At 40.9% G+C, this 24,216-nt stretch overlaps 1 protein-coding gene across 5 annotated transcripts in view; it reads left to right on the top strand.

The window, feature by feature from the left end:
• Nucleotides 1-16,420, top strand: part of RBM44 (RNA binding motif protein 44) — a 28,916-nt gene extending 12,496 nt beyond the window's left edge. For 3 of the 5 annotated variants that reach the window (XM_059885246.1, XM_059885247.1, XM_059885248.1), the window contains exons 10-16: nucleotides 268-396; nucleotides 2,383-2,465; nucleotides 2,565-2,638; nucleotides 4,506-4,791; nucleotides 10,968-11,113; nucleotides 11,249-11,393; nucleotides 15,551-16,420. In XM_059885246.1, coding sequence (XP_059741229.1) covers nucleotides 268-396; nucleotides 2,383-2,465; nucleotides 2,565-2,638; nucleotides 4,506-4,791; nucleotides 10,968-11,113; nucleotides 11,249-11,372 — 842 coding nt within the window. In that variant the 3' untranslated portion in view covers nucleotides 11,373-11,393; nucleotides 15,551-16,420. Of the gene's footprint in view, nucleotides 1-267; nucleotides 397-2,382; nucleotides 2,466-2,564; nucleotides 2,639-4,337; nucleotides 4,367-4,505; nucleotides 4,792-10,967; nucleotides 11,114-11,248; nucleotides 11,394-15,550 lie in introns of those variants that run through there. The other 2 variants (XM_002686576.6, XM_059885249.1) reach the window with 2 other exon arrangements.
• Nucleotides 16,421-24,216: the final 7,796 nt, after the last annotated feature.

A 24,216-nucleotide genomic window follows, 5' to 3' on the forward strand; every position in this document is an offset into this window, starting at 1 on the left:
CCCGTGCACCATGGCAGGAGAAGCCACCACAATGAGGAGCTCGCTCACCGCAGCAAGGAGGAGCCCTGCCCACTGCAGCTGGAAGAGCCCGCGTGCAGCAACAGGGGCCCAGTACAGCCAAACATAAATGAATGATGTGTTTAATCAAGATATAAGACTTTTAATAAGTTAGGAATCTGTGTTAATTAAAACCGGAGGCAGATCACACAGATAACATCTCAATGTTAAACGTACATAACTCATTGCTAATTCTGTTCAATTTCTCAGACTGCAAAAATTACCGAGAAGTAAGTGAAGACTGGTTCGATGCTAAAGAGAACCTGACTGGAGCAGACTTCTCAGGAATACAAGAAAATCAGATAGAACAAGACAAAGGGGACCCGAAGTTTACACTCGGTTGGTTCTTAAAAGTTTACTGAGAATCCTAACCTAGCTCATTCATGAAATAGTGCTTACCTTCTTCTGTATTATTTGGATGGGCGGGGGGGAGGTGGTGGGGGAGCTGTACTGTTTTAACATTTTATTCCCATTTGCTTTCCCACAGTTAATAACTTAGTCTGCTTCAAGAATGTTTTCATCTTTAGATGGCATTTAATTGCTTATGAAGGTTGGAACTTCCTCTAATATCTGAGATTACTGCCCCTCTGTTGTTTCTAATGATATGCTATTTTCTCCTATTTCTTTCATATATTTCTATGGATTTTTGTTTTATTCAGCATAATAGGATACTTTTATTTTTTCCCTGCTTGATAAATAATGTTTAAGATTTTTAAGCAAAACATAAAAGTTAAAATTATCTGAAGTGTCTCCAACCTGCAATAACTACTAATATTCATTACCATTCTTCAGTGTGTTTCTTTATACTTATGTTTAATATACATATGTAGTTTAAAATAAATGGCATCATATTGTCTAGTTTTATTGTAACTACTTTTTTCTTTCTTTGCATTGTTTTTCTCTTATCACTTATCAAATGCTGTGTAGTTTGCTTACTCGATATTTTAACTGCCTTCCCACACTCAAAATATCAACTTAGCGAGGTTTTGTTCACTGCCTACACCCAGTGCCAGGTATGGCATTCAACCCGTGGGGTATTTAGTAGAGATGCTAAACTTGTGAAGGTGAGGTGATGGGTACAATGTATGTCTCCTGATTTCTTATTTACTGCCTTTTCTACTAATATTGTAGCTCCTTGCTCCCTCCACACCCCAATGTAAAATTATAAAGACAAGTAATTCATTCTTTATATACATTATAAACATTATACATTATATATTTTCTCTCTGTACATTATAAACCAAAGAGATTATAACAAGTTAAATAAAGTAACCTGATGAAGAAGGTTAGGTATTAATTGCCTAGAGATGAAGGACTCTGCCTAAATTTCAGCACCACCGCTTATTGGACTGGTGGCGTAAACTCCAGACCTCAGTGTCCTTATCTGGAAAGTGGACAGGGCAGTGGTTGCAGCTTAACAGGGTAGCTGTGAGCATTGCAAGAGACGGTGCACACACAGAGTTAGCACATTGCATGAACATGGAGAGCACTCCAGAAGTGTTATGTTACTAGTATTATTTAATGCAAAAAAATTAAACTTACAAATACCCTATTTCATAAACAGGTATAAAACGTAAATAGAAGTACTCTAAGATGTTATTCCACAGATACTTATTGTTTGGCCTCCATGTGCCAGGTTTAGATTTTGGTGGTAACTTGAAAGAATCTCAGTTCACTAAATTCTTTTTGATTTCAGACCAGGTTTGCTTCAAAATTGAGATCATGAAAATGTCATCTTAATAATTTTGAATTTTTTCATCAAATGAGGAAAAAAATCTATATTTCTGACATTTATGGTTTTTAAAATAGTATTGAGGGTGTGTCCACCCTTTTTTCTTATATGCAGTCACCATTACCACAAGCTGTATACCTGCTGTTGATATTTTTGTCTGATTTAAAGGTTTCCTTGGTATGTTTTCCTAGCAAAGGAGTGTATGTAAAGAGAGCCCTCACCAGCATGCACACAGAGCATCCTGGGTGCATCCAACATCCTGGATAGCACTCTGAACCAGAGATAAATGGAGGATACTTTTTTTAGTGGTTGATGTAATTAATTAGATGTTATTGATCCATTTTTGAGCCATAAGGGACTAAATATCAACCAATCCAACCTCTTTATTTTTAACATGGTATGATTAAATCCCAGAAATTTTGAAACTATGCTTCAGGCTCTTACTCTCTAACCTAGTACTGATATTTGCTAATAGCTTTATAATAATCTTTGTGATAATAAAAAATGAAATCTTTACCAATTTTTACATTCTCTCTTTAAAATATTGATACAATAATGATTATGTTCTGCTGTGTATCATGTTTATCTACAAGCAGAAATAAAGAATGTGGAGCCCTTACGAAAAGATAAAGGTTACTTGATGCACGTTGGTGGCCTCTGCCCTTCAGTGTCTGAGGTATGCCAGGGTTTATTTTTTGAGCTTCACTTTCAGATCTATCAGTGTTCATATTTTGATTGTTCTGCCTTTCACAAACTTTTATTTATCTTCTTTTAGGCTGATTTAAGGTCTTATTTCCAGAAATACGAAATTTCTGACATTTCAATTTATGATTCTTCTCCTAATTACAGGTATGTTTCCCAAATTCAACAAATGTACCTTTGCTGGGTGTCTGCTGTGTGTAGGTCTAATTTTAGGGGCCCGCTCTGTACTGAATGTCAACAACTTTGGTGATTAAGCCAGGAATTTTGCAGCCTAGAGTAGGAAATGTCAGCCCACTCCAGTATTCTTGCCTGGAGAATTCCATGGACAGAGGAGCCTGGTGGGCTACAGTCCCTGGGCTCGCAAAGAGTCGGACACAACCAAGCAATTAATGCTAACATTTTTATAGCCCAGAAGAGGAATACACATGGACAGATAGCTGCAGTCATTAATTGGTGCTGTTCTTAATCAAGTCTTTCTTTCATTATACTTTTTAACATGCTACTAATGAGGTATAGGAGAATTTCTGAGTTTTCTGCAGTTACCTTGTTTCATACCATTTCATGGGGGGCAGTAGAGTACATTAGTTAAGAGAACAAGCTCTACAGTTAGATGGCTTGGATTCACTTCCCAGCTCCATCAGCAACTTGGTGAATAAGTTTGGTCAAGTTACTGAACCTTTCTGTATCTCAGACTCTTCGTCGGTAAAGTGAGGATGATGATACCTACATAGCATTGCTGTGAAACTGTCATGAGGTAAATAAGTAAGCCTTTAGAAATGAAGCCTGGCATGCAGTGGGCACTCAGAAAATTATATTCAATTTTATTATTTTTTATTTTAATTACTTTTCAGTTGATACTTTATTTTTTAGGTAGATGGCTATGTTATCTACAGGTAGTCATTTCTAATACATATGTTGCTACTTCCTTTTTTGTGATATCATCAGAGCATTCAAAAGAATCAAATAAGAATGGTGATAGCTTAATGGAAATGCCTTTACTGTTTTAACACAAACAAGTATAGCTTTTTATTTCAGATATGAAAAATTAAAATACATTTTAAAAGGATCCCATTTGTAGTTGGGTTGAAATTTATTAAAAGTAAGTGTTTCATTTTGTCTTAAATGTATAGACTTAAGATCATATGCTTTTTTTGACCCATTAATATGTTAATATATTTCAGTATATTAAAAGTAGTGTTGTGTTCCTAGGTGTATTATTACTGTTACACTTGATGTGAAAGATTCTTTTAGTGTCTTACTGAATCCTTTGAAAAAGAGAAACTATGTATTTTTATTCCTTGAAGTATTATACATTCTGTGTGAAAATTTAGGAAATATAATTAAATACAAAAATATAAGGAGGTTACAAAGATTTATCATGGTCCCATCTTTTGAAGACATCTGCCCTTCAGAGTTAATATATTCTTCCATTTACACTGTCTAGAGCTGGCACTTTCAGAAGGAGGGCTCTTGCCCAGCCTTGTCACTTAAAAAGTTTCAATTCTGGTTATATTTTCCAACTCTTTTTGGACTATGTATTTTTTCAGTACAAGACCATAGGACATTCTCTTCTATTTTCTGCTAAATGTTTTGAAAGTTTTCCTTTTACATTTAAGCCTACAATGTATTCAATGTATCTTTCAGCTACATTTATGTATATAGGGATTAATTTTAATTTTTTAATGTGGATAACTAATTGTCCTGAGAACACTAATCTGTGTAATAACTCTGTCATGTATTGGCTTTGCAAATGTTTTACATTAAATTTTTATATAAAATTAATAGATAATTCAGAAGAAATGCTGTCTTTTATTTCCCATCTTTGAGTTTGTTTTTTTTTTTTTAGTGTTCTTAAGTATTCTTTCTGATCCCAAGGTAAGTGTAGTGACTTTTTTGTTTTTAAGAGCAGTTATTCTTGTGAAAGATACATGCTAGCCAATAGTGACACAATGATGTTTAAGGCCATTTAAAGTCATTAACAAGAACCTTTTGGTTTTCTGCTTTTATGTTTTAGATATGCATCTCTTGCTTTTAAAAAAAACAGTGATGCAAAGATGGCTGTGAAAGAAATGAATGGCATAGAAATAAAAGGGAAATCAGTAAATGTGCGGCTTGTCAAAACTCCTGGAGAATATACACCACTTTCCTCCAAAAATGGAAATAAAGTTAGTTTCAGTAATTTGGAAAAAAGCACCAGCAAAGAAATGAGCTCACCATCCTCTGTTTCTAGACTGCCCAGAACTCGGCCGAGACAGCCGGGGTCTGAGCAAGACAGTGAGTTCTTCCCTTTTGACCAAAAGGTTAGTTTTCTTGATCAAGCCCTTAAATGGTCTTCTCATATGCTATATTTCAATAAGCAGCTCTGTAGGACAAATAACTCTAGGACAGCATCATGAAATGGGAATAAGGACATTAATCTGAATAGTTTCTAACATTGACTCCAGAGTAGGCTGCTTCTGTACAACTCCAGTTGCTCCTGGAGGAAACAGATCTTTGCAGACCTTGCTTCAGAGAAACTCATTTCTCCTTAACTAGGCTCTTGGCCAATTCTGTGCAGTCTTTTTATCTCTTTATCTAGGACAGTATTACTCTGTAAGTGGCTACTTACACTTTCATCATTCTCTTTTTTTCACAGCTAACCTTATCTCATAATTATTAAAACCATAAAATACAGTCATCTTTATTATGTGTGCTCTCCTCTTTACCTCGTTGAGGTTTTAAATGGCACATGGAAGGTGATGAAGTTGACTTACTCGTTCTTATCTCTGTACTGCTCAACAAAAGAGCTGGCATCCTATAGGCTTGTCGTACGGTTTTTTTTTTTAATTTACATGCAGTAAAATTCACTCTCTCTGCTGTCTTTAGACATATGTACATAGGCTTGTAACCAGCGCCACAACAAGGTATAGATCAGTTCCATCATTTCAAAACATTCTCTTGTGCTCTGCTGTTTCCTGTTTCTTTTAATATAATTTTACCTTTTATAGAATATCCTATGAATAGAATATTATATAGCCTTATTAGTCTGGCTTCTTTCACCTAGCTTAATGCATTTTATTACTGAGTTCTCAGAGGTTTTCATATTCTGAAGATAACTCTATCAGATAGATATGAAATTCTCAAATACTTTTCCCAGCCTGTACTTTGCATTCTTTTAATAGTGCATTCTCAGAGCAGGAGTTTTAAATGTTGACAAATTCCAATTATCAATTTTTTTAAAGTGTGTTTTTAGTGTTGTTTCTGCATTTCTACATAAACCTCTGCATAACCCATGGTCACAAAGATTTTGAGTTCATTTTTATATGATATGTGAGATATAAATTGAGGAGGCTTTTGGTTTGTGTTTTTGTTTTGTGTGTGGAATTGTTCTAGCATCATTGTTGAAAAGACTAGCCCGTCTCCACTGAATGATCTTTGTGCCTTCATCAAAAATCAATTGACCATATTTGTGTGGATCTATTTCTAGAGTGTTCTCTTATATCTCTTTCTCAAATTTTCCACCAGTACTACACATCTTGATTATTATAGCTTTCAGTGAGTCTTGAAATCAAGTAGAATTAATCCTCCAACTTTATTCTTTTCCAGAATTGTTTGGGCTATTCCACTTGTCTTTGCCCATAAATCTCATAATTCTGCTTGTCACCATCTCTTAAAAAATCCTGCTTGGATTTTTACTGGAGTTAGTTGGACTCTACAGATCAGAGAAAATCCCTTTTTAATAAATGGATGAAAGGAAAACATATTTGTTGAATAAATGAATTTAGGTTTTTTTCCCTTGAAAGTAAGATAAAGGGATCTCTTCTCCCTGTGTCCGTATCCCATCCTTTCCGCTAATTCCTCGAGTTATCCCATTGTTTTTCTGTACCATTAGGGACTCTGTTCTACTCACAGGCCTTTCTCCACTTAGAGTTATGCACAGCTCTTCCTAATCCTGCCAACATTTCCACTTGACTTTTCATTCTTTTGACATGACCGTCCTTATTTGTTCTGTGTTTTTCCTGTCAGACCTCCCAAACAAGTAGTTATATCCAATGTCTGGGTTTCTTTAATTGTTCCTTTTCTTCATCCTAATAATCTGACTTCAGTCTCTTAAAGTTTTATCTACAGTGCTCTTTCTATAGCCACTAGTGACATTATCATTGGTCTTTCTCCCTGTCTCCCTTCATTTTGACCATTTAGCCCATTTGATGTTGGTCATTCCTTTCTTGCAACTCTTTTCCTTTCATCTCAGTGACACTTGTGTTTAGGATGGGTTTTTGGTGCATAACTTGAATCCATAATAGGAAGGAAGGAAACAAACTACAGTTGGGCTACGGGGACTTGACCTTGGAGCTTTGGGAGCTGTGGCTCCTCCCTGCCCCTCACCTGGTCTCTTGCCTCTAAATCCCTGTAAGTGCCTTTCTTCTGCTTCTCTCTCTGCACACTGGCTTTCTCTGCTGCTCATGACTTCTCTCACCCTCCAGGAGGCTTTATTTTGCTTAATTCTGACTCTACAGTATTTTTCAGTTCAAGCTCATCTGTTCCAGTTGCACATTCTTTAGATAGGGAATCTGATCCAGCCTGGTTTTGGTGTTCATGGGTTCAGGCAGGAACAGCACTCTTGGTCCTGTCAGCAGAGGCAGCAGGCCATGGAGCTGGCAGAGGGAAGGTCATGTGTTGTAAACAGGGCACCGTGGGCTAGGCCAGGAGTCTGCTGTCCTCAAGTCTATGGACAGGGCAGCTCTTGTTGCATCTTTGTTAAATTGTACTCTTACTTTTCTAGCAGCTTCCTGTCACCTTTATTCTCAGATTCTTAACATTTTTTCATTATATTCATTCATTTATAAAATAGTTATTATCTATAACAAGAGGTAGAGAGTGGTGATTAAGAAGAACAGATTCATAACCTGGCTTTACTACCTACTCATCAGGGGCTGGGCAAGTTACCACCCTCCGTGTCTGAATGTCCTTATTTTAAAATTGGGATAAGTGTTACTGCCTCACAAATGTTGTGAGCTTTCAGTGCAGTTCAGTTCAGTCGCTCAGTCGTGTCCAACTCTTTGCGACCCCATGAATTGCAGCACGCCAGGCCTCCCTGTCCATCACCAACTCCCAGAGTTCACTGAGACTCACGTCCTTTGAAACGGTGATGCCATCCAGCCATCTCATCCTCTGTCGTCCCCTTCTCCTCCTGCCCCCAATCCCTCCAAGCATCAGAGTCTTTTCCAATGAGTCAACTCTTCGCATCAGGTGGCCAAAGTATTGGAGTTTTAGCTTCAGCATCAGTCCTTCCAATGAACACCCAGGACCGATCTCCTTTAGAATGGACTGGTTGGATCTTCTTGCAAGGGACTCTCAAGAGTCTTCTCCAACACCACAGTTCAAAAGCATCAATTCTTTGGTGCTCAGCTTTCTTTCTAGTCCAACTCTCACATCCATACATGACTACTGGAAAAACCATAGCCTCAACTAGACGGACCTTTGTTGGCAAAGTAGTGTCTCTGCTTTTTAATATACTATCTGCCGCTGCTAAGTCACTTCAGTCGTGTCCGACTTTGTGCGACCCCATAGATGGCAGCCCACTAGGCTCCTCTGTCCCTGGGGTTCTCCAGGCAAGAATACTGGAGTGGGTTGCCATTTCCTTCTCCAGTGCATGAAAGTGAAAAGTGAAAGTGAAGTTGCTCAGTCGTTCCCGACTCTTAGCAACCTCATGGACTGCAGCCTACCAGACTCTTCCGTCCATGGGATTTTCCAGGCAAGAGTACTGGAGTGGGTTGCCATTGCCTTCTCCGCCTATCTAGGTTGGTCATAATTTTGCTTCCAAGGAGTAAGCATCTTTTAATTTCATGGCTGCAGTCACTATCTGCAGTGATTTTGGAGCACAAAAAAAATAAAGTCTGACACTGTTTCCACTGTTTACCCATCTATTTCCCATGAAGTGATGGGACCAGATGCCATGATCTTCATTTTCTGAATGTTGAGCTTTAAGCCAACTTTTTCACTCTCCTCTTTCACTTTCATCAAGAGGCTTTTGAGTTCCTCTTCACTTTCTGCCATTAAATGAGTTTAATACACAATACCTGTCATGGAGCGTGTACTCAGTCAATAAGGAAATGGCAACCCACTCCTGTATTCTTGCCTGGAGAATCCCATGGACAGAGGCTACAGTCCATGGGTTCACAAAGAGTCGGACACGACATTGAATAACACACAACAACAACACACACTGTTATTTACTAGTAACTTGGCTTTCTTGGAAAACCCATTTTCTCTGTGGTTTCAACTGCTACCTAAACTATTATATCAGAAGTATTTATTTATCAAATAGTATACCAACTGTGTACACTATTGTAGGCAGTGGGAAAGTAGCAATGAACAAAACAGACAAAAATCTGCTGTTAAAGAGCTTAAGGTGATTCCCTGGTGCCTCAGACAGTAAAGTGTCTGCCTGCAATGCGAGAGACACAGGTTCAATCCCTGGGTTGGGAAGATCCCCTGGAGAAGGAAATGGCAACCTGCTCCAGTATTCTTGCCTGGAAAATCCCATGGACAGAGGAGCCTGGTAGGCTACAGTCCATGGGGTCACAAAGAGTCGGACAGGACTGATCAACTTCACTTAAAGAGCTTAAATCTAATGAAGGCGATAAGGCAGTAGGCAAATGTTTAAAATATATAACATTCTGATTTGGGAGATCTAATATTATATATTATCTTACCATGAATTTTCTTCTAGATATGAAAGTGTCAGCTCTTTTCTTGTTGAACTTTTATGGGATGTACAGTGGTTTCATACAATTTATAGCCTACTTGCATTGTTGTTGTTCAGTCACTAAGGTGTGTCTGACTCTGCAACCCATGAACTGCAGCATGCCAGGCTTCCCTGTCCTTCAGTATCTCCCTGAGTTTCGTCAAACTCATGTCCGTTGTGTCAGTGATGCCATCCAGGCATCTCATCCTCTGTTGCCTGCTTTTCATGCTCTCAATTTTTCCCAGCATCAGGGTCCTTTCCAGTGAATTGGCTCTATGCATCAAGTGGCCAAAGTATTGGAGCTTCAGCTTCAGCATCAGTCTTTCCAATGAATATTCAGGGTTGATTTCCTTTAGGATGGACTGATTGGATCTCCTTGCAGTCCAAGGGACTCTCAAGAGTCTTTTCTAGCACCACAGTTTGAAAGCGTCAGTTCTTCAGTTCTCAGCCTTCTTTATAATCCAGCTCTCACATCCATACATGACTACTGGAAAAACCATAGCTTTGACTATATGGACCTTTGTTGGCAAAATGTCTAGAATTGACAAAGCTATTCTTCCCAGGAGTAAACGTCTTTTAATTTCGTGGCTGCAGTCACCATCCACATTGATTTTGGACCCAAGAAAATGAAATCTGACACTGTTTCCACATTTTCCCCATCTGTTTGCCGTGATGTAATAGGAACCAGATGCCATGATCTTAGTTTTTTGAATGTGGAGTTGTAAGCCAGCTTTTTCACTCTCTTTCACCCTTATCCAGAGGCTCTTTAGTTCTTCTTCACTTTTTGCATTAGGGTGGTATCATCTGCATATCTGAGGTTATTGATATTTCTCTGTGTAATCCTGATTCCAGCTTGTGATTCATCCAGCCCAACATTTTGCATGATGTACTCTGCATATAAGTTAAGGAGGGTGGCAGTATACAACCTTGACGTAGTCCTTTCCCAAGTTTGAACCCTTCTTGTTCCATGCCTGGTTCTCACTGTTGCTTCTTATCCTGCATACAGGTTTCTCAGGAGGCAGGTAAGGTGGTCTGGTATTCCCATCTCTTTAAGGATATTACACAGTTTGTTGTGATCCACACAGTCAAAGGCTTTAGCGTAGTCAGTGAAGCAGAAGTAGATGATATTTTGGATGGTTAATAGTAATTAACTGATCATTTTAGTTTTGTCTCTTCAGTTTAATTATAAGATATATAACTGATGGTTCTATTTTATAGCACTAGTTTCCCCCCTTGCCAGCATGTGCTGGGCATATAGGTTGTTCATTAAATGTTTAGTAAATAAGACATAGATTGTAAGATATGTATATATATAATTACCATGTAGACTAGCATTTCTCTGTCTGGTTGGGTAAAAGAATTAAGCCTTCATGCCCTAAGCCTAAGATATCCATTGTATGTAATGAATGAACCTCTCTCCTGTGCATCTAGAACTGGTTATGTCCTATCTTAGGGAAAATTGAGAAAATAGTTAACATTATTTTCTGAGTCCTGTGGATCAGATGAGCAATCCTTTTTGAGAAAGGCTAATTTCAACATAGCCCATATACTTGCCGTGTGTTTAGCATTTTTTAAAACAAGTTGCCCTGAATACATCTCAAGTAAATCTACTTGGTAGAAAAAAAAAGTATCTCGAAGTAAATGTTTAGAAATTTTAATTTTACTATTTGTAACTTTTTAATTTAGAATAGGCTGAATTGCCTCCGTAATCATCACTGATTTAAATAAAACTTTAAAATGTTTATTTAGGGTGTAAAGAAGAATTGTAAACAGATTGAGTCTACTAAATTATTACCTGATACACCTATTCAATTCATACCTCCGAAAACATTGAACCTGCGTAGTTTTACCAAGATCATAAAGAGACTGGCTGAACTACATCCAGAAGTTAGCAGGTAATGACTACAGTTATATTTTAACTGGCTTTAAAAGTTTGTATAAAAATACAGTTCCTTTCAATAACTTAGCCATATTTAGAATGTGCTACTTTGGAAAAGACAAATGCTCATGTATGTTTTCCTTTGGCATAGAGATCACATTATAGATGCTCTTCAGGAAGTAAGAGTAAATCATAAAGGTTTTCTGAATGGCTTATCTATTAATACTATTGTGGAAATGACTTCCTCTGTTTTGGAAAACTCTGCTTCCAGTTAGGAATAAAAGAAGCAATAAGAGGTAAGTCAGTCATATCTTTCATATTTAAATAGTAAACATTTTAAGCTGTGGATTCCATTTCCTTTTCAAGTAAAAATTATATTGAAAATAATAATATTACAAAATCTAAAGCAAGCATACTGATTTGGTTCACTGTTAATGCAAAACTAGTTACCCCAAAATTAATTGACTTAAGCAACCTTTATCATCACCTAGTTTGCAGGTCAGAATTCAGGAATGGCATAGCTGGGTGTTTTTAGCTTAGTGACTCGTGATGTTGCATCAGGGTGCTGGCATGGGCTGTGGTCGTCAGGAGGCTTGACTAAGACTGGAGGACCGCTCCTGAGATGGCTTCTCCCCACAGCTGTTGGCAGGGGCCTCTATTTCTCACCACATAGGCCTTGCTGTAGGGCTGCTTGAGTGTCTTTACAGCATGGCATCTGGCTTCTTCAGAGCAAGAGCCATCAGAGAGAGAGCAAGATGGAAGCTGCAGTGTCTTTTGTGACCCACCCTCAGGAGTCATACTCCATCATTTCTACCACATTCTGTCAGATGCAAGTCACTGTGTGAATTCACACTCTTGAAGAAAGGTGTTTCAAAGAATTTGTGTATGTACTTTAAATTACCACATACAAACATAGAATCCCTGTTTACAAAATAATGGATGAGGCCTTGTTCCTATTTATAGCTGTCTGGGTGAGTAAAGCCAACTTTCCACAGCAAATAGTTAGAAAAGCTGAATAAATATAAAGACTATGCCTGCTTGAAGACACAAGAGAGCTATCAAGATAGTATGAATTACTGGGCCAGGTAAGAGAAAATTGGGGCTTCCCTGGTGGTTCAGTGGTAAAGAATTCGCCTGCCAATGCAGGAGGCATAGGTTCGATTCCTGGGTCAGGAAGATCCCTAGAGAAAGAAATGGCAACCCACTGTGGTATCCTGCAGTCCATGGGGTCAAAAAGAGTCAGACACAACTGAGTGACTGAACCATAACAGCATGTGATAGATGGTTTGCAAAAACAGCCACAATCATTCCCTTCCCCATAACCATGCCCCCTTTGCAGTGTGACTTGGAAGCTCCTCTGATCAAGAAGTGGAGTCTCTTTTCCCACCGCTTGAATCTAGACTGACCTTTTCAGTTGCTTGTGCCATTTCCAAGCCTAGCCCTCAAGAGACCTTGATCACTCTCTCTGCTCTCTCGGAAATTTACTGCAGCCACCTAGGGACACCCAGGATGCCTGCTAGAGGACAAGAGACTATAGTCACCCCTCAGCATCCATGGGAGATTGGTTCCAGGAACCCCCACAGATACCAAAATTAGAGGTCACCCAAATCTCTTATATAAAATAGCATTATTCAGTCATCAAGTCATGTCCAGCTCTTTGTGACCCCATGGACTGCAGCATGCTAGGCCTCCCTGTCCCTCATGTCCATTGAATCAGTGATGCCATCCAAACATTTCGTCCCCCATTGCCCTCTTCTCCTCCTGCTTTTAATTTTTCCAAGCATCCCACTCTTTTCCAGTGAGTTGGCTGTTCACATCAGTGGCCAAGGTATTGGAGCTTCAACTTTAGCATCAGTCCTTCCATTGAGTATTCGGGGTTGATTTCCTCTAGGATTGACTGGTTTGCTCTCCTTGCTTTCCAAGGGACACACATATAACCTACACACATCCTCCTGTATACTTTAGATCATCACTAGATTATTTCTAATATGTAATACAATTGTAAATAACTATGAATAGTTGTAAATACAATATAAATGCTGTAAATAGTTGCCAGAGCACAGTAGATTTCAAGTTTTGCTTTTAGGAGCCTCCTGGAATTTTTTTTCAAATATTTTCAGTCAGTTGTTGGTCGAATCTGCAAGTGCAGAACTCGAAGATATGCAGGGCCAGCTGTACATGGAGGCTGGCCGAGGCATTCCATTCTACATCCATTTTCCCCAGAACACGGGACAGAACCTAGCACACATCGGCAGATCACCTACCAACCTGGCCGCTGTCCACAGATGCATGAGTGAGCCCAAGCAAGGGAAGCCGAATCACCCAGAGGAGTCTAGCCCATTGCTAACTGCAGAATCAGAGGCTAAACAGATGCTCACTGTTTTAAGCTACTAAGCTGTGAAAGTTATTTGTTGCACAGCAAAAGCTAATTAATTCAGATGTATTATGTTCAAGGAGACAGAAAACAAGGTTAAGAATTTTAGTGTAGAACTGGAAATATTTTAAAGGAAATTCCATTAATGAAAAACAGAATAACTTAGATGAATAATTCAATTAATAAGTTCTACAACATATTAGACAATTGGAAAGGTCAGAAAAATTACGGAATGAAGCACAGAGATAAAGGGGTGAAAAACCCAAAAGAGAAGAAACAAAGATATACCAAGAAAACCTTTAATAATTTGTGCAACTGGAATTTTAACCAAAAAATAAAAAGGGAGGAAATAGAACATATACAATATTTGAAAAAAATTTAAATGATAAAACATATCAGAAATTTCGTAAAACTTTCAAATGCCAAGCAGGAAAAATAGAGAGACCTCAGTGCATTAGAAAAACTGCCTGAATGTGATCCTGGTGACCACTGTGCAAAGCTGCTGAAAGTCAGTCAAACCATTTAATGAGCCTCAAAGCTTTATGAATAAGGGGATAAGCAAGAGAAATAAAAGCGCGGTACACACCTGCACCCAGACACCCACACACAGGAAAACTGAAAAACAAAAACGCTGTAAAGCAGCTAGAGGGGAAAAAGTACAACAATCAAACTGACATCTGATTTTCAACAAGCTGTCAATACCAACCTAGGATTCTGTACTCACAAAAAGAGCCTTCAAGAGTAAATGTGAAATAAATTTATTTTTACTCAATTAAAAGCTAAGACAATTTGTTACTTAGAAGACCCATTGTAGTAAAGAAAATACTAGAGTGTTTTCTAGAAAGAAGGAAACATTTCAGATGAAAGGTCAGAGATGCAGACAAATTGAAGAATAAAATGTACAGATCAACTAATACTATATAAAACAAGAATAATGGTGTTTTATAGGGTCTAATAATTAATGTATGACAATAATCGCATGTAAGTTGAGAGAGAATTAAGTACTGCAGCTGTTCTAAGCACCTTGTAACTTGGGAAGAGAGTAAAGTGTACTGTGTTGGCGGTCCTCAGCAACACCCCCAAGAGCGAGAAGTAAAATCTAAGAATAGAGGAGAAGCCTCACACTGTTGGATTTGGCAGTGATTTCTTGGATATGACACCAAAAACACAGACAAGAAAAGATAGACAACCTGCATCAGAATGTAAACCTTTGGTGCATCACCATCAGCGGTGAAGAGGCACCCTGCAGAACCGGGCGGAGTGTCTGTACATCGTTTCTCTGACAAGGACTCACATCCAAAACATAATAAAGAACGCCTGCAACTCCACAGCAGCCCAGATTAAAAGCGCACAAAGGATTTGAATAGACTTCCTCTGTAGAGGATATGCAAATGGTCAATGAGCGTATGAAAATAGGCTCATTATCACTAATCATTAGGGAAATGCAACCAAAACCACATGGGGTATTCACTGCACACCCGTTAGAATGACTGTTATCCTCCTGCCAAAACCAGAAGATAACAAGTGTTGGTGAGGATGTGGAGAAATTGGAATCTTCGTGCATTGCTGATGGGAGTGTAAAATAGTGCAGCCATTGTGGAAAATGGTATGACCATTCCTCCAAATATTAAAATAGAATTATATGATCTAGTATTCCACGTCTCAGTATTTACTGAGTTTAGTGATATGCCTAGTAGGGGGTAGAAATTAATGGCAAGTATGAAAAGTGAAAGTGTTAGTTGCTCAGTTGTGTCCCACTCTTTGTGACCCCATGGACTGTAGCCCACCAGGCTTCTCTGTCCATGGAATTCTCCAGGCAGGAAGACTGGAGTGGGTTGCCATTCTCTTCTTTGGAGGATCTTCCTGACCCAGGGATCGAACCCAGGTCTCCTGCCTTGCCAGTGGATTCTTTAACGCCTGAGCCACCAGGCAGGCATATATAAGCATATAAGTATGATAAATGAGTTAACTAACAATGATTGATTTAGTAATAGAGTGTACTGATAACTATGTACTTTTACGGAATTTTGGATTTAGTGTAACATTTTATTGTTGGTTTCTTCTTTTCTTGACCTCTAGAATTTCCTTGGAAAGCATGACTTCCTTTCTACAGAGAATGTTCTCCGGCACTTACAAAAAAATTGTGGTAACAGCAAAACAATATAGTTAAATAGGCTCGATAAATGGGGTTAGCTGTTTGTAATATTGTACTTTATATAGCCATCTCTTAAAATCTAGCAACTGTTGTTTTGACAATATAAAGATCTCTATATAAATTAAAAGATACTTTTTAATGTTTATAGACTTTGTATTTCAAACTTGTCACTTAGAGACTTGAAGCTGCATGTTTTGGAGCAGAGACAAAAATGGTGTCAATTTCAAAAATCTGTGTTAAGTCAGTTTTAAAAATATTGACCAATAGAAAGTATGATTTTATATGTGAAAAATATAATTTACCTGAAGTTTAGTTTCAGTTTTCAGTTATCTTAAGACTTTTATATTGGGCCATAGCATAACAGATAAACTGGATCTACAGATACATATTTTGTAATGTTTTTAAGTTTCCAAAATAATTACTGTTGTGATGCATTAATAGGTTTAGATGTATGTTCCCTGTTTTCACTAGGAACAGTGAACCCATGTGTGCTCTGGTAAACTGTTTCCTTAAATGTGAAATGGTCCCTGTATTGATTATGTTCATTTTGTAAGAAGTTCTATTAGGTTAGAGTGTATATTGGAACACTTTTCAAGACCTATTCTTTGGCTTTATCTGATAACATAAATTACTTTAATTGCTTACTTTTAAAGGTAACATATTGTTTAAAGTTAGAGTCTTATTAATAGTAAGATGAACACTTAAATATGCATTTTCTTCAAATGTTTAAAATGTTTATAGCATTCAATATGTAGCTGGTATTGCTTGATTAAAAGTTACCTATTTAACATTTACATTTGGTGTATTATATTTAATAAAGGTAGAATCTGAAAGGTTGTTGTTGAATCACGCGAATACACCAGGATTCTTGGCCCCCGGAAGAGAAGAATTCAATCCAGGGCCAGAGACGAGGCTTAATCGCTCAGAGCTTTTGTGTAATAAAGTTTTATTAAAGTATAAAGGAGATAGAGAAAGCTTCTGACATAGGCATCAGAAGGGGGCAGAAAGAGTACCCCCCTGCTAGTCTTCAGCTGGATATTATATAGTCACTAGCAGTCTGTTAATGAAAGAAAGGAATGTCTTAAAATTCAGAATGGCACCAGGCCCCTCACCCGTAAGATGCATTTTGGGATAATCTTGGCACCAAATGGCTTATCCTGGGCCATAAAATGATTAACTTGAATCTTGAAGAAGGGCAGACCACCATACAAATAGTTTCATTTACATAGATTAGGGGAACAATATCTGAGTATAACATACTGGTTTGTCAAGTAGGTTCTGGGCCAAGAGGCAGAACCGACTTGGAGACAGAGTTTGGGGTAAAGGCATAGTACATTAGCATAGCTTAAGACGGACATTTCCATAAGAAAAAGGCATTGGTTATCTCTAGGCTCGAGAATAGCTAACTTCAGGTGAAACCAGGTGTCATTATGGCAACACAGTATTTTAAGAGAAACCTCCCTTAAATTTGTATAGAGAAGGAAAAAATATTGCTAGTTTGTTTCCTCCTGCCGCTTAAGAGAGATAAAAATGTCTGACACTTGCAGGCTATTTCCTCCATTTGGAGACCCCTCTCTCCTTGGGGACCCCTAGATTTCCTATCAACCTGCCTAGGAAATGACTCTCTCAAATCTATAGTAAACTTTAATACTTTCTGCATGTTTGATGGCATTCCAAGTGTAAATTAACCTACCAGTGTTTATATGAAATATACATGGACAGTAAGACTACAAATCAAACTATTGGGTTTCAAATTTTTTCTCTTCATGGAATTTTTGGGTTTATTTCATATATTTATCTCGTTATTACCAGATCCACTCCAAATGTTTACCAGAAATTGAGTTCCAGGATGTAGAAAGTAATAATGATTTAAAAGGACACTATTAACTGAAACTTGAGAATCATCAGGTTAGTGAGTGATTCTTTCCTTTGGGCCGTACATCAAGTTAGCAGAATCCTAGAATTACGCAAATTGCTTCCTATAATGATTATTTATATTAAAAGGCTACATTCAAAGTAACCTTTTTAAATACGATTGAAACATGGATCAGTCATTATTTTTAACATACTAGTGGCAGTGAGGAGTGTACGCATGTGCTTGTGTGCTCAGTCGTGTCTGACTGTTTGCAGGCCACCCGGCTCCTCTCTGTCCATGGAATGTTTGCCTCTAGTCATTTGTTTCTAAAAGGATTTAATGAAGTGGAATTCCCTTTTAAAAAACATACAGACCAAATTAATGAATTCATTTTGGGGGAAATATAGAAAGGATCACTTGAAATTCTAACTTTGAGATTTTTTTGGAATAAAGATATCCTCTTCAAAATGTAAAGGAAAGATCAGGCAACTTTTAGATCAACAGGTTTTTAACAATGACCATGTAAATTGATCCCTGTTATTAAACTTCCCAAGTAAAATATAGAAACTAGAATAATTCATGAATCTTTAGTCCTACAAGTGAAAAAGCAATATTTATTTTCTAAGATCTCTCATTTGATATTGGTTAATTATATAAAGTTGTTAGAGAATTTAAAAGACTGGTCAGATTATCCAAGTTTCTAAATATCTTCAGCAAAGTTTCAGACAATTTCAATATGATTAATTGTTGCTCAGAATCATTTTTTATTTCATACTGTATTACTGGGACACCAAAGAACACTTTAACTATATCAGCTACGATATACAGATAGTTATGTTTAGAGATAACCAGAGATCTAGAATATTGTAAAATACCCTGAGACTGTCCCCAAAAAAGTGGGACTAAAAATTCTAAATTGGCTCTGCCTAATGCCAGTGTTAATTTTGGTCAAAAGAGATAATATGTGTAACTGAGAAGCTCAATATTTCAGGTAGTTTCTTAAAAAAAAGTTCTTCAGCCAGAGTTCTGTATATGTTGACTTAACTTCTTTTTCATTATTGATCAGTTACTTATTACAAAGTATCTATCTGGCATAATAGTAAAATGTTTAATACTGTTAGCTCTTGTGGTCAGTAAAGTAATGGCCCTCCAAACTGACCAGTCTTCATGCCCAAACCTGTGAGTATGTCACATGGCAAAAGGGAATTAAGGTTACAGAAGCAAGTAAGATTGCTAATCAGCTGACCTTTAGATGGGGAGAGGATCCTGGATTATCTGGGCGGGCAGAAGAGAGAACCAGAGAAATGGCATCTGAAGAAGGGCTCCACCACTGTTACTGGCTTTGAAGATGGAGGAAGGTGGCTAGGAGCCAAGGGATTGCAAGTGACTTCTGGAAGCCGGAAAGGGCTGGTCCACTAGAGCCACCAGCAGGATTGGTACCTGCGGACATCTTAATTTTAGCCTGGTGAAACCCATCTCCAACTTCTGACTTCTAGAAGTATAAGAAAATAGATCTGTATTGTTTAAGCCACCAAACTTGTGGTAGTGTGTGACATCAGCAATAGAAAACTAATACAGCTATAAGGGTTATCTCTCAAGAGCTGCTGGGAACAATATGAGATTCCTGCCTGAATTTTGATTCTTGGGGACAAAGCAGTTATGAGCTGTGAGTATTAAATAACCCCCTAGCTTTATTGTTCAGTTGCTAAGTCATGTCTGCCTATTTGCAACCCCATGGACTGCAGCACCCCAGATTTCCCTGTGCTTCACTATCTCCTGGAGTTTGCTCAAACTCGTGTCTGTTTAGTCAGTGATGCATCAAACCATCTCATCCTCTGTCACCACTTTCGCCTCCTGCCCTCAGCTTTCCCACCATCAGGGTCTTTTCCAGTGAGTCGGCTCTACACATCAGGTGGCCAAAGGATTGGAACTTCATCTTCAGCATCAGTCCTTCCAGTGAATATTCAGGATTGATTTCCTTTAGGATGGACTGGTTTGATCTCCTTGCAGTCCAAGGGGTTCTTAGTGGTCTTCTCCAACACCACAGTTCAAAAGCATCTTTTCTTCAGTGCTCAGCCTTTATGGTTCACCTCTCACATCCATACATGACTACTGGAAAAACCATAGCTTTGACTAGCTAGCTACTGCTTAGCTACTAGTGTTTATATAGAACTTAGATCTTAAGGTGGCTCAGATGGTAAAGAATCTGCCTGCAATGTGGGAGACCTGGGTTTGTTCCCTGGGTCCAGAGGATCCCCTGGAGAAGGGAATGGCTACGTACTCCCAATACTCTTCCTGGAGAATTCCATGGATAGAGGAGCCTGGTGGAGTTCATGCGGTCGCAAAGAATTGAACACGATTGAGTGACTAACGCTAACACTTTAGATCTTAATACTTAGGGTTGATAGTAATAGTCCCCTGACACATGAGAGAATGTTGTTAATATGTATATTATGGACATTGATTGTTTAAAATGGCTTTGCTTTTCCTGCCAGCAAGCTGAGAGCCAAACTCCTGCATCACTTTTCCTGCCAGGAAGCTGAGAGCCAAACTCCTGCATCACTTGTAATTGTACTGTTAAAGAAGGCAGGCTCTGAAGCCAGATTCCCTTGATGCAGGTTCCTAGCCGAGCTTGTCAGCTGTGTTTAACCTTGGACAAGTTAGGTAACAGCCCTGGGCCTCAGTTGTCTGGTGTGTCAGGTGAAGATGGACGCACCTGCCCTCACAGGGATGGCGCAGAGCGCTTGCCTCAGTACTTGTCACAGTGGACGAGCCTTTCACGCTTTGCTGCTGCTGGAAGGGCCTCTGCAAGCAGTGTGCACTGGTGCGTCTTTCTGTGCAGCGACTGCCCGGACTCTCTTGTGCTGTCCTGCTGCTTTGCTTCCATTCTACTTTCTTTTCTTCTTTCTCTCTTCTATAAATGCCTATACCCTGCCTCTAAATTTCTTAGAATGAAGCAGGCCATAAGTTAGTATGTTACTCAGGGGGCAGTGGATTGCAAATGATAGAAATACTACTCAAACTAGCCAAAGCACACAAAAAAGTAAAATTTAACTCCCATAATTGACACCTCCAGAAAAAAACTCAGATATAACTGGATCAAGAGCCTTCTGCTTTCTTCCCGTTTTCTCATCTTTTCTCTCATCCCTCCCTTCTTCCCCCACCCCTCCACCTCCACACATACACACTCCTGAGTAAGCAGGAATGGTTACAGTGCTCACTGAGAACTTGTAGGAAATAGGCACACAGCAGTGCTCAGGTTTGAATGCCGAAACAAGCTGAGTGCTCCCAAGACGCCGCTGGTTATGGCTCATGTTTGTCTGACAGTTGTGCTGTGTGAGCAAACCACAGAGCGGAGGTGTTACTGCTCACAAGTGCGTCTTTGGAACCACTCATTCGTTACTGATAAGGACTGAAGCATCGCCTCTGAACTGCTACCCTGGGAGTGGGGACTCCAGCAAAACTTTCCCCATTGTGTCAGCAGATGACTGAAAAGCTGTCTGTAGAGCATGGGATGTTCTTTCCTTCCGTGCTCACTAGCGTTGCTCCATCCCTGTCTGGTTCGCATTGTTTCCCATGAGAACCTTGCTGTCGCCGTTATCTCTGCTCCTCTGTATATAACGTAGTTCTCCTCCCGTCGTTTTAATAGAGGTTTTCTCTTCATTACTGGTTGTAAGCAATTTCACCCTGGTGTGCCTTGATGTATTTTTCTTCATTCTTGTCCTTGGGGTTTGTTGATATTCTTGAATTTATAGATTTATCAAAACTTTTACACAGTACTTCACATATTTGTCTGACTGAACTCCAGCTCCACATACATTAAGCCACTTGAAGTTGTCTCATGGCTCTTTGCTGTTTTGTTCTTAAGTCTTTGTTCTGAGATGTAGTAGTTACTTAAGAGTTTATTAGATCTAGTCAATTCTTGCTTTGAAGCTTTGTCAGGTGGCCCCAGGGCAGCCTTTATAGTTGTTTTTTTTTTTTTTTTTTTCTGACTCCAAAGGCAGTAATTCTCACTACTCTTCTGCTTATCTCAAGGTTTTTCACTATGGTTGGTGGAGCTGGAGCTTTTCAGGCCCCGCGTGAGCTCTGAGAGATTGTTCCAACCTGCTTCTGGCCAGGGCTTTGTTTTTCTGCCTCAGATACCGTCCTTACACGCATACTCTGATCAGTATTCAGCTGCCGCTTTCTCTGTGCAGCTCTCTCCTCTCCGGTACTCTGGCACCCTGCTAGCGCCAGCTGCCTTGGCTCCCCAGCCTCCCAACCCTGGGAGCCCCCAGACTGTGTCTGGAAACTGCAGGCAGTGAGCAGTCATACGGCTCACCTCACTTGTTTCCCTGCTCTCAGGGCCTTTGTCTCGTGGTCCAGGGTGACAACTATTCCTTGATCTGTTTTGTCCAACGTTTTAGTTTAAGCGGGGCAGGTGCATCCAGTCCCTGTTACTTCATCATGGATGGAAGCTGAAGTCTTCTTTTAACTTTGAATTTTTTGTCATGTTGACCTGTCTAGATTGTGTCTTTAGCCCTGCTGTGCATGCGGTAAAGCATTTGGCCATCTTCTCAACTCTTCCATTGCTTAACCTAACATTCATGTAGATGGAGGTGCCCAGGGAGAGGACTGTCCATGCTGCCAGCAAGAAATACGGCTGGGGCAAAACTGGCAACTCTTATGATATCATAGGTATAAAGACATTAGAGTTTGTCCCACTTCCATACCTCTGCCAAAGGGAAAACCCATAGTAATTACTGGGGGGTCTCTTACCCAGACCCAAGGTGCAGATAAAACCATTAGGGGAGAAAGTGCCATGGTGGGTACACCCCCAACTATGGCATTCCCAAGAGAATTGTGAGCTTCCTGAGTCCACAGATTTGAGAAGTACACTCTGTCTTGTCAGGTACATGTATCTGTCAGGGTGGGCAGTGTGAGAAAATGGAGAGGAGAAAAGGCAAGAGGGCTTCCCACCCAGACCCTGCCAGCCCCAACAGTGGAAGGAGAGGGGTCCCCGGTGCCTTGGGGAATGAAGGAGCCCAGCCATAAGCAGGTGCAGAGAGGCCCACAAGCCATGGGGGAAAGGGTGAGTGGAGGGCGAGTCTGAGAGAGCAGAGATCCTGCGCCTCACGGGGAGGGGCTGGGACCTCACACCCCCCCCCCACCCCCCACCCCACCCCCACACACAGTTGTGCCTTGGCCAGTGGGCTCTTCACTCTGGCCTGCAGCCTCCTCATACACTCACCCGCCCAGCCCTCAAGGCTTCTCACACTGCAGCTGAGCCAGCTGCATCAGGCCCGGGCCTGTGGTTCCTGTGTTACTGAGATTTTTGCAGGCGCCTCACTGGATTACCAACTGAAGGGCAGAACACCTGCCTTGTTTACCCAGCATCTGTCTCTTAAATGAATAAAGAGAGGGAGGCCAGGCCACGCGCTGGGGTGTATCTTCCTACCGTTGGGGAAGAGGGGCTTAGCTTGAGCAAGCGCGTGCTCCCCCACCATGGGACCCCGGCCCCTCGGGCTCCAGGCTACAGGCACGCAGGTCCTCAGTGCCTCCTGCCCGCCTGGCTGTCAGCTGCTGCTGTTCGCAGAGCTGTCGGCAGAGGGATGTGTTGAGTCGGTCCACACGGACTGACCACGGAATTCTGCACCAGGCACTCTGCTAGGCGTCAGCAGCTTCGGTCACAAAGGTGTGATTGCTGCTCCTCCCAAAGGCAGTGGTTGATTCCTTAGCATGAGCATAAATGTACTCAATTGTTGAGAGTTCTCAGAATAGGCTGTTACAAGCAGAAACCTCTGCAGAGTGAAGCACAGCCACCAGCAGAGCTCAGAGAGCCCAGGTCAGCTTAGCTAGGCTGGGCTGATGCCTCCCAGGTCAGACCTAAGCATGCAGGTTACCTGCACTTGCCCAGATTCCCAGGGCTCTCATGTGTCCCCCCACCCCAGGGAGCCCTTCTCTTTCTACAAGTTCAGTCAGAAAGAGGCCCTCCCAGCCGCCTCTGCCTTTCGCCCCCCATGTCAGGCAAGAAGTGCACAAGGGCCACCTTTCTGTACCCCCAGGAGCCTCTTCCCTCTAGCCCAGGACCTACACCTACCTTCCAGGCACCTCCTCCCGTGCACCCGCACCCACCACTCCCGTCATTCCAGCTCCATTCCAGCTCCTCGCTGGACCTGTGGGTCCTTTTTTTGGTTATTCTGAATGTGTCCAAGCGCCAGGGCTGTTTTTGTCCTCTCAGGAACCCCAGTGCCTGCACCTTGGGCGAGGCGGATGGGCGAGGGTGGCCTTGGTCTTCTACAAAGTAGACCCCCGAGGTAGAGCGGTTGTAACCCACAGAGCGAAGGAGAGAGGGTACCCGGGTTGGCATCGAGAGGCCCTGTTTAGAAGAGCCTCCCCAGTTAAACAAGTGGCAAACACTTAAGGAGCACCCGAGCCTCGGTCGAGGTCGTCGCCGGAGTGTGCGGTCCCCCGGGCAGGGTCCTGCTGACACTGCGCGGCTCCCTCCTCTCGGGCGAAGCCTTCCCCATCCGGCCCCGCGCTCTCCTCGCTGGTGCAGCGTCTGCCCCCGCACCCCGGCCGGCAGGTGCTGGCCAGCCCGGCTCGCCTGCTGCGGGCCTTCCCTGCGGGGTTCCGGCGCGGCCCCCATCCCCGCGCGGGCCACCCCTCCACCCGCCGCGGGCCGCAGTGGGCCGGGCCCCGCTGCAGCCGCCTCCCGCCCGCTCCGCTGCCGCCCCCGCCCCCGGTGCGGCGGGC

This window comes from Bos taurus, chromosome 3 (genome assembly GCF_002263795.3).
Source record: "Bos taurus isolate L1 Dominette 01449 registration number 42190680 breed Hereford chromosome 3, ARS-UCD2.0, whole genome shotgun sequence".
In the NCBI taxonomy this organism is placed as follows: domain Eukaryota; kingdom Metazoa; phylum Chordata; class Mammalia; order Artiodactyla; family Bovidae; genus Bos; species Bos taurus.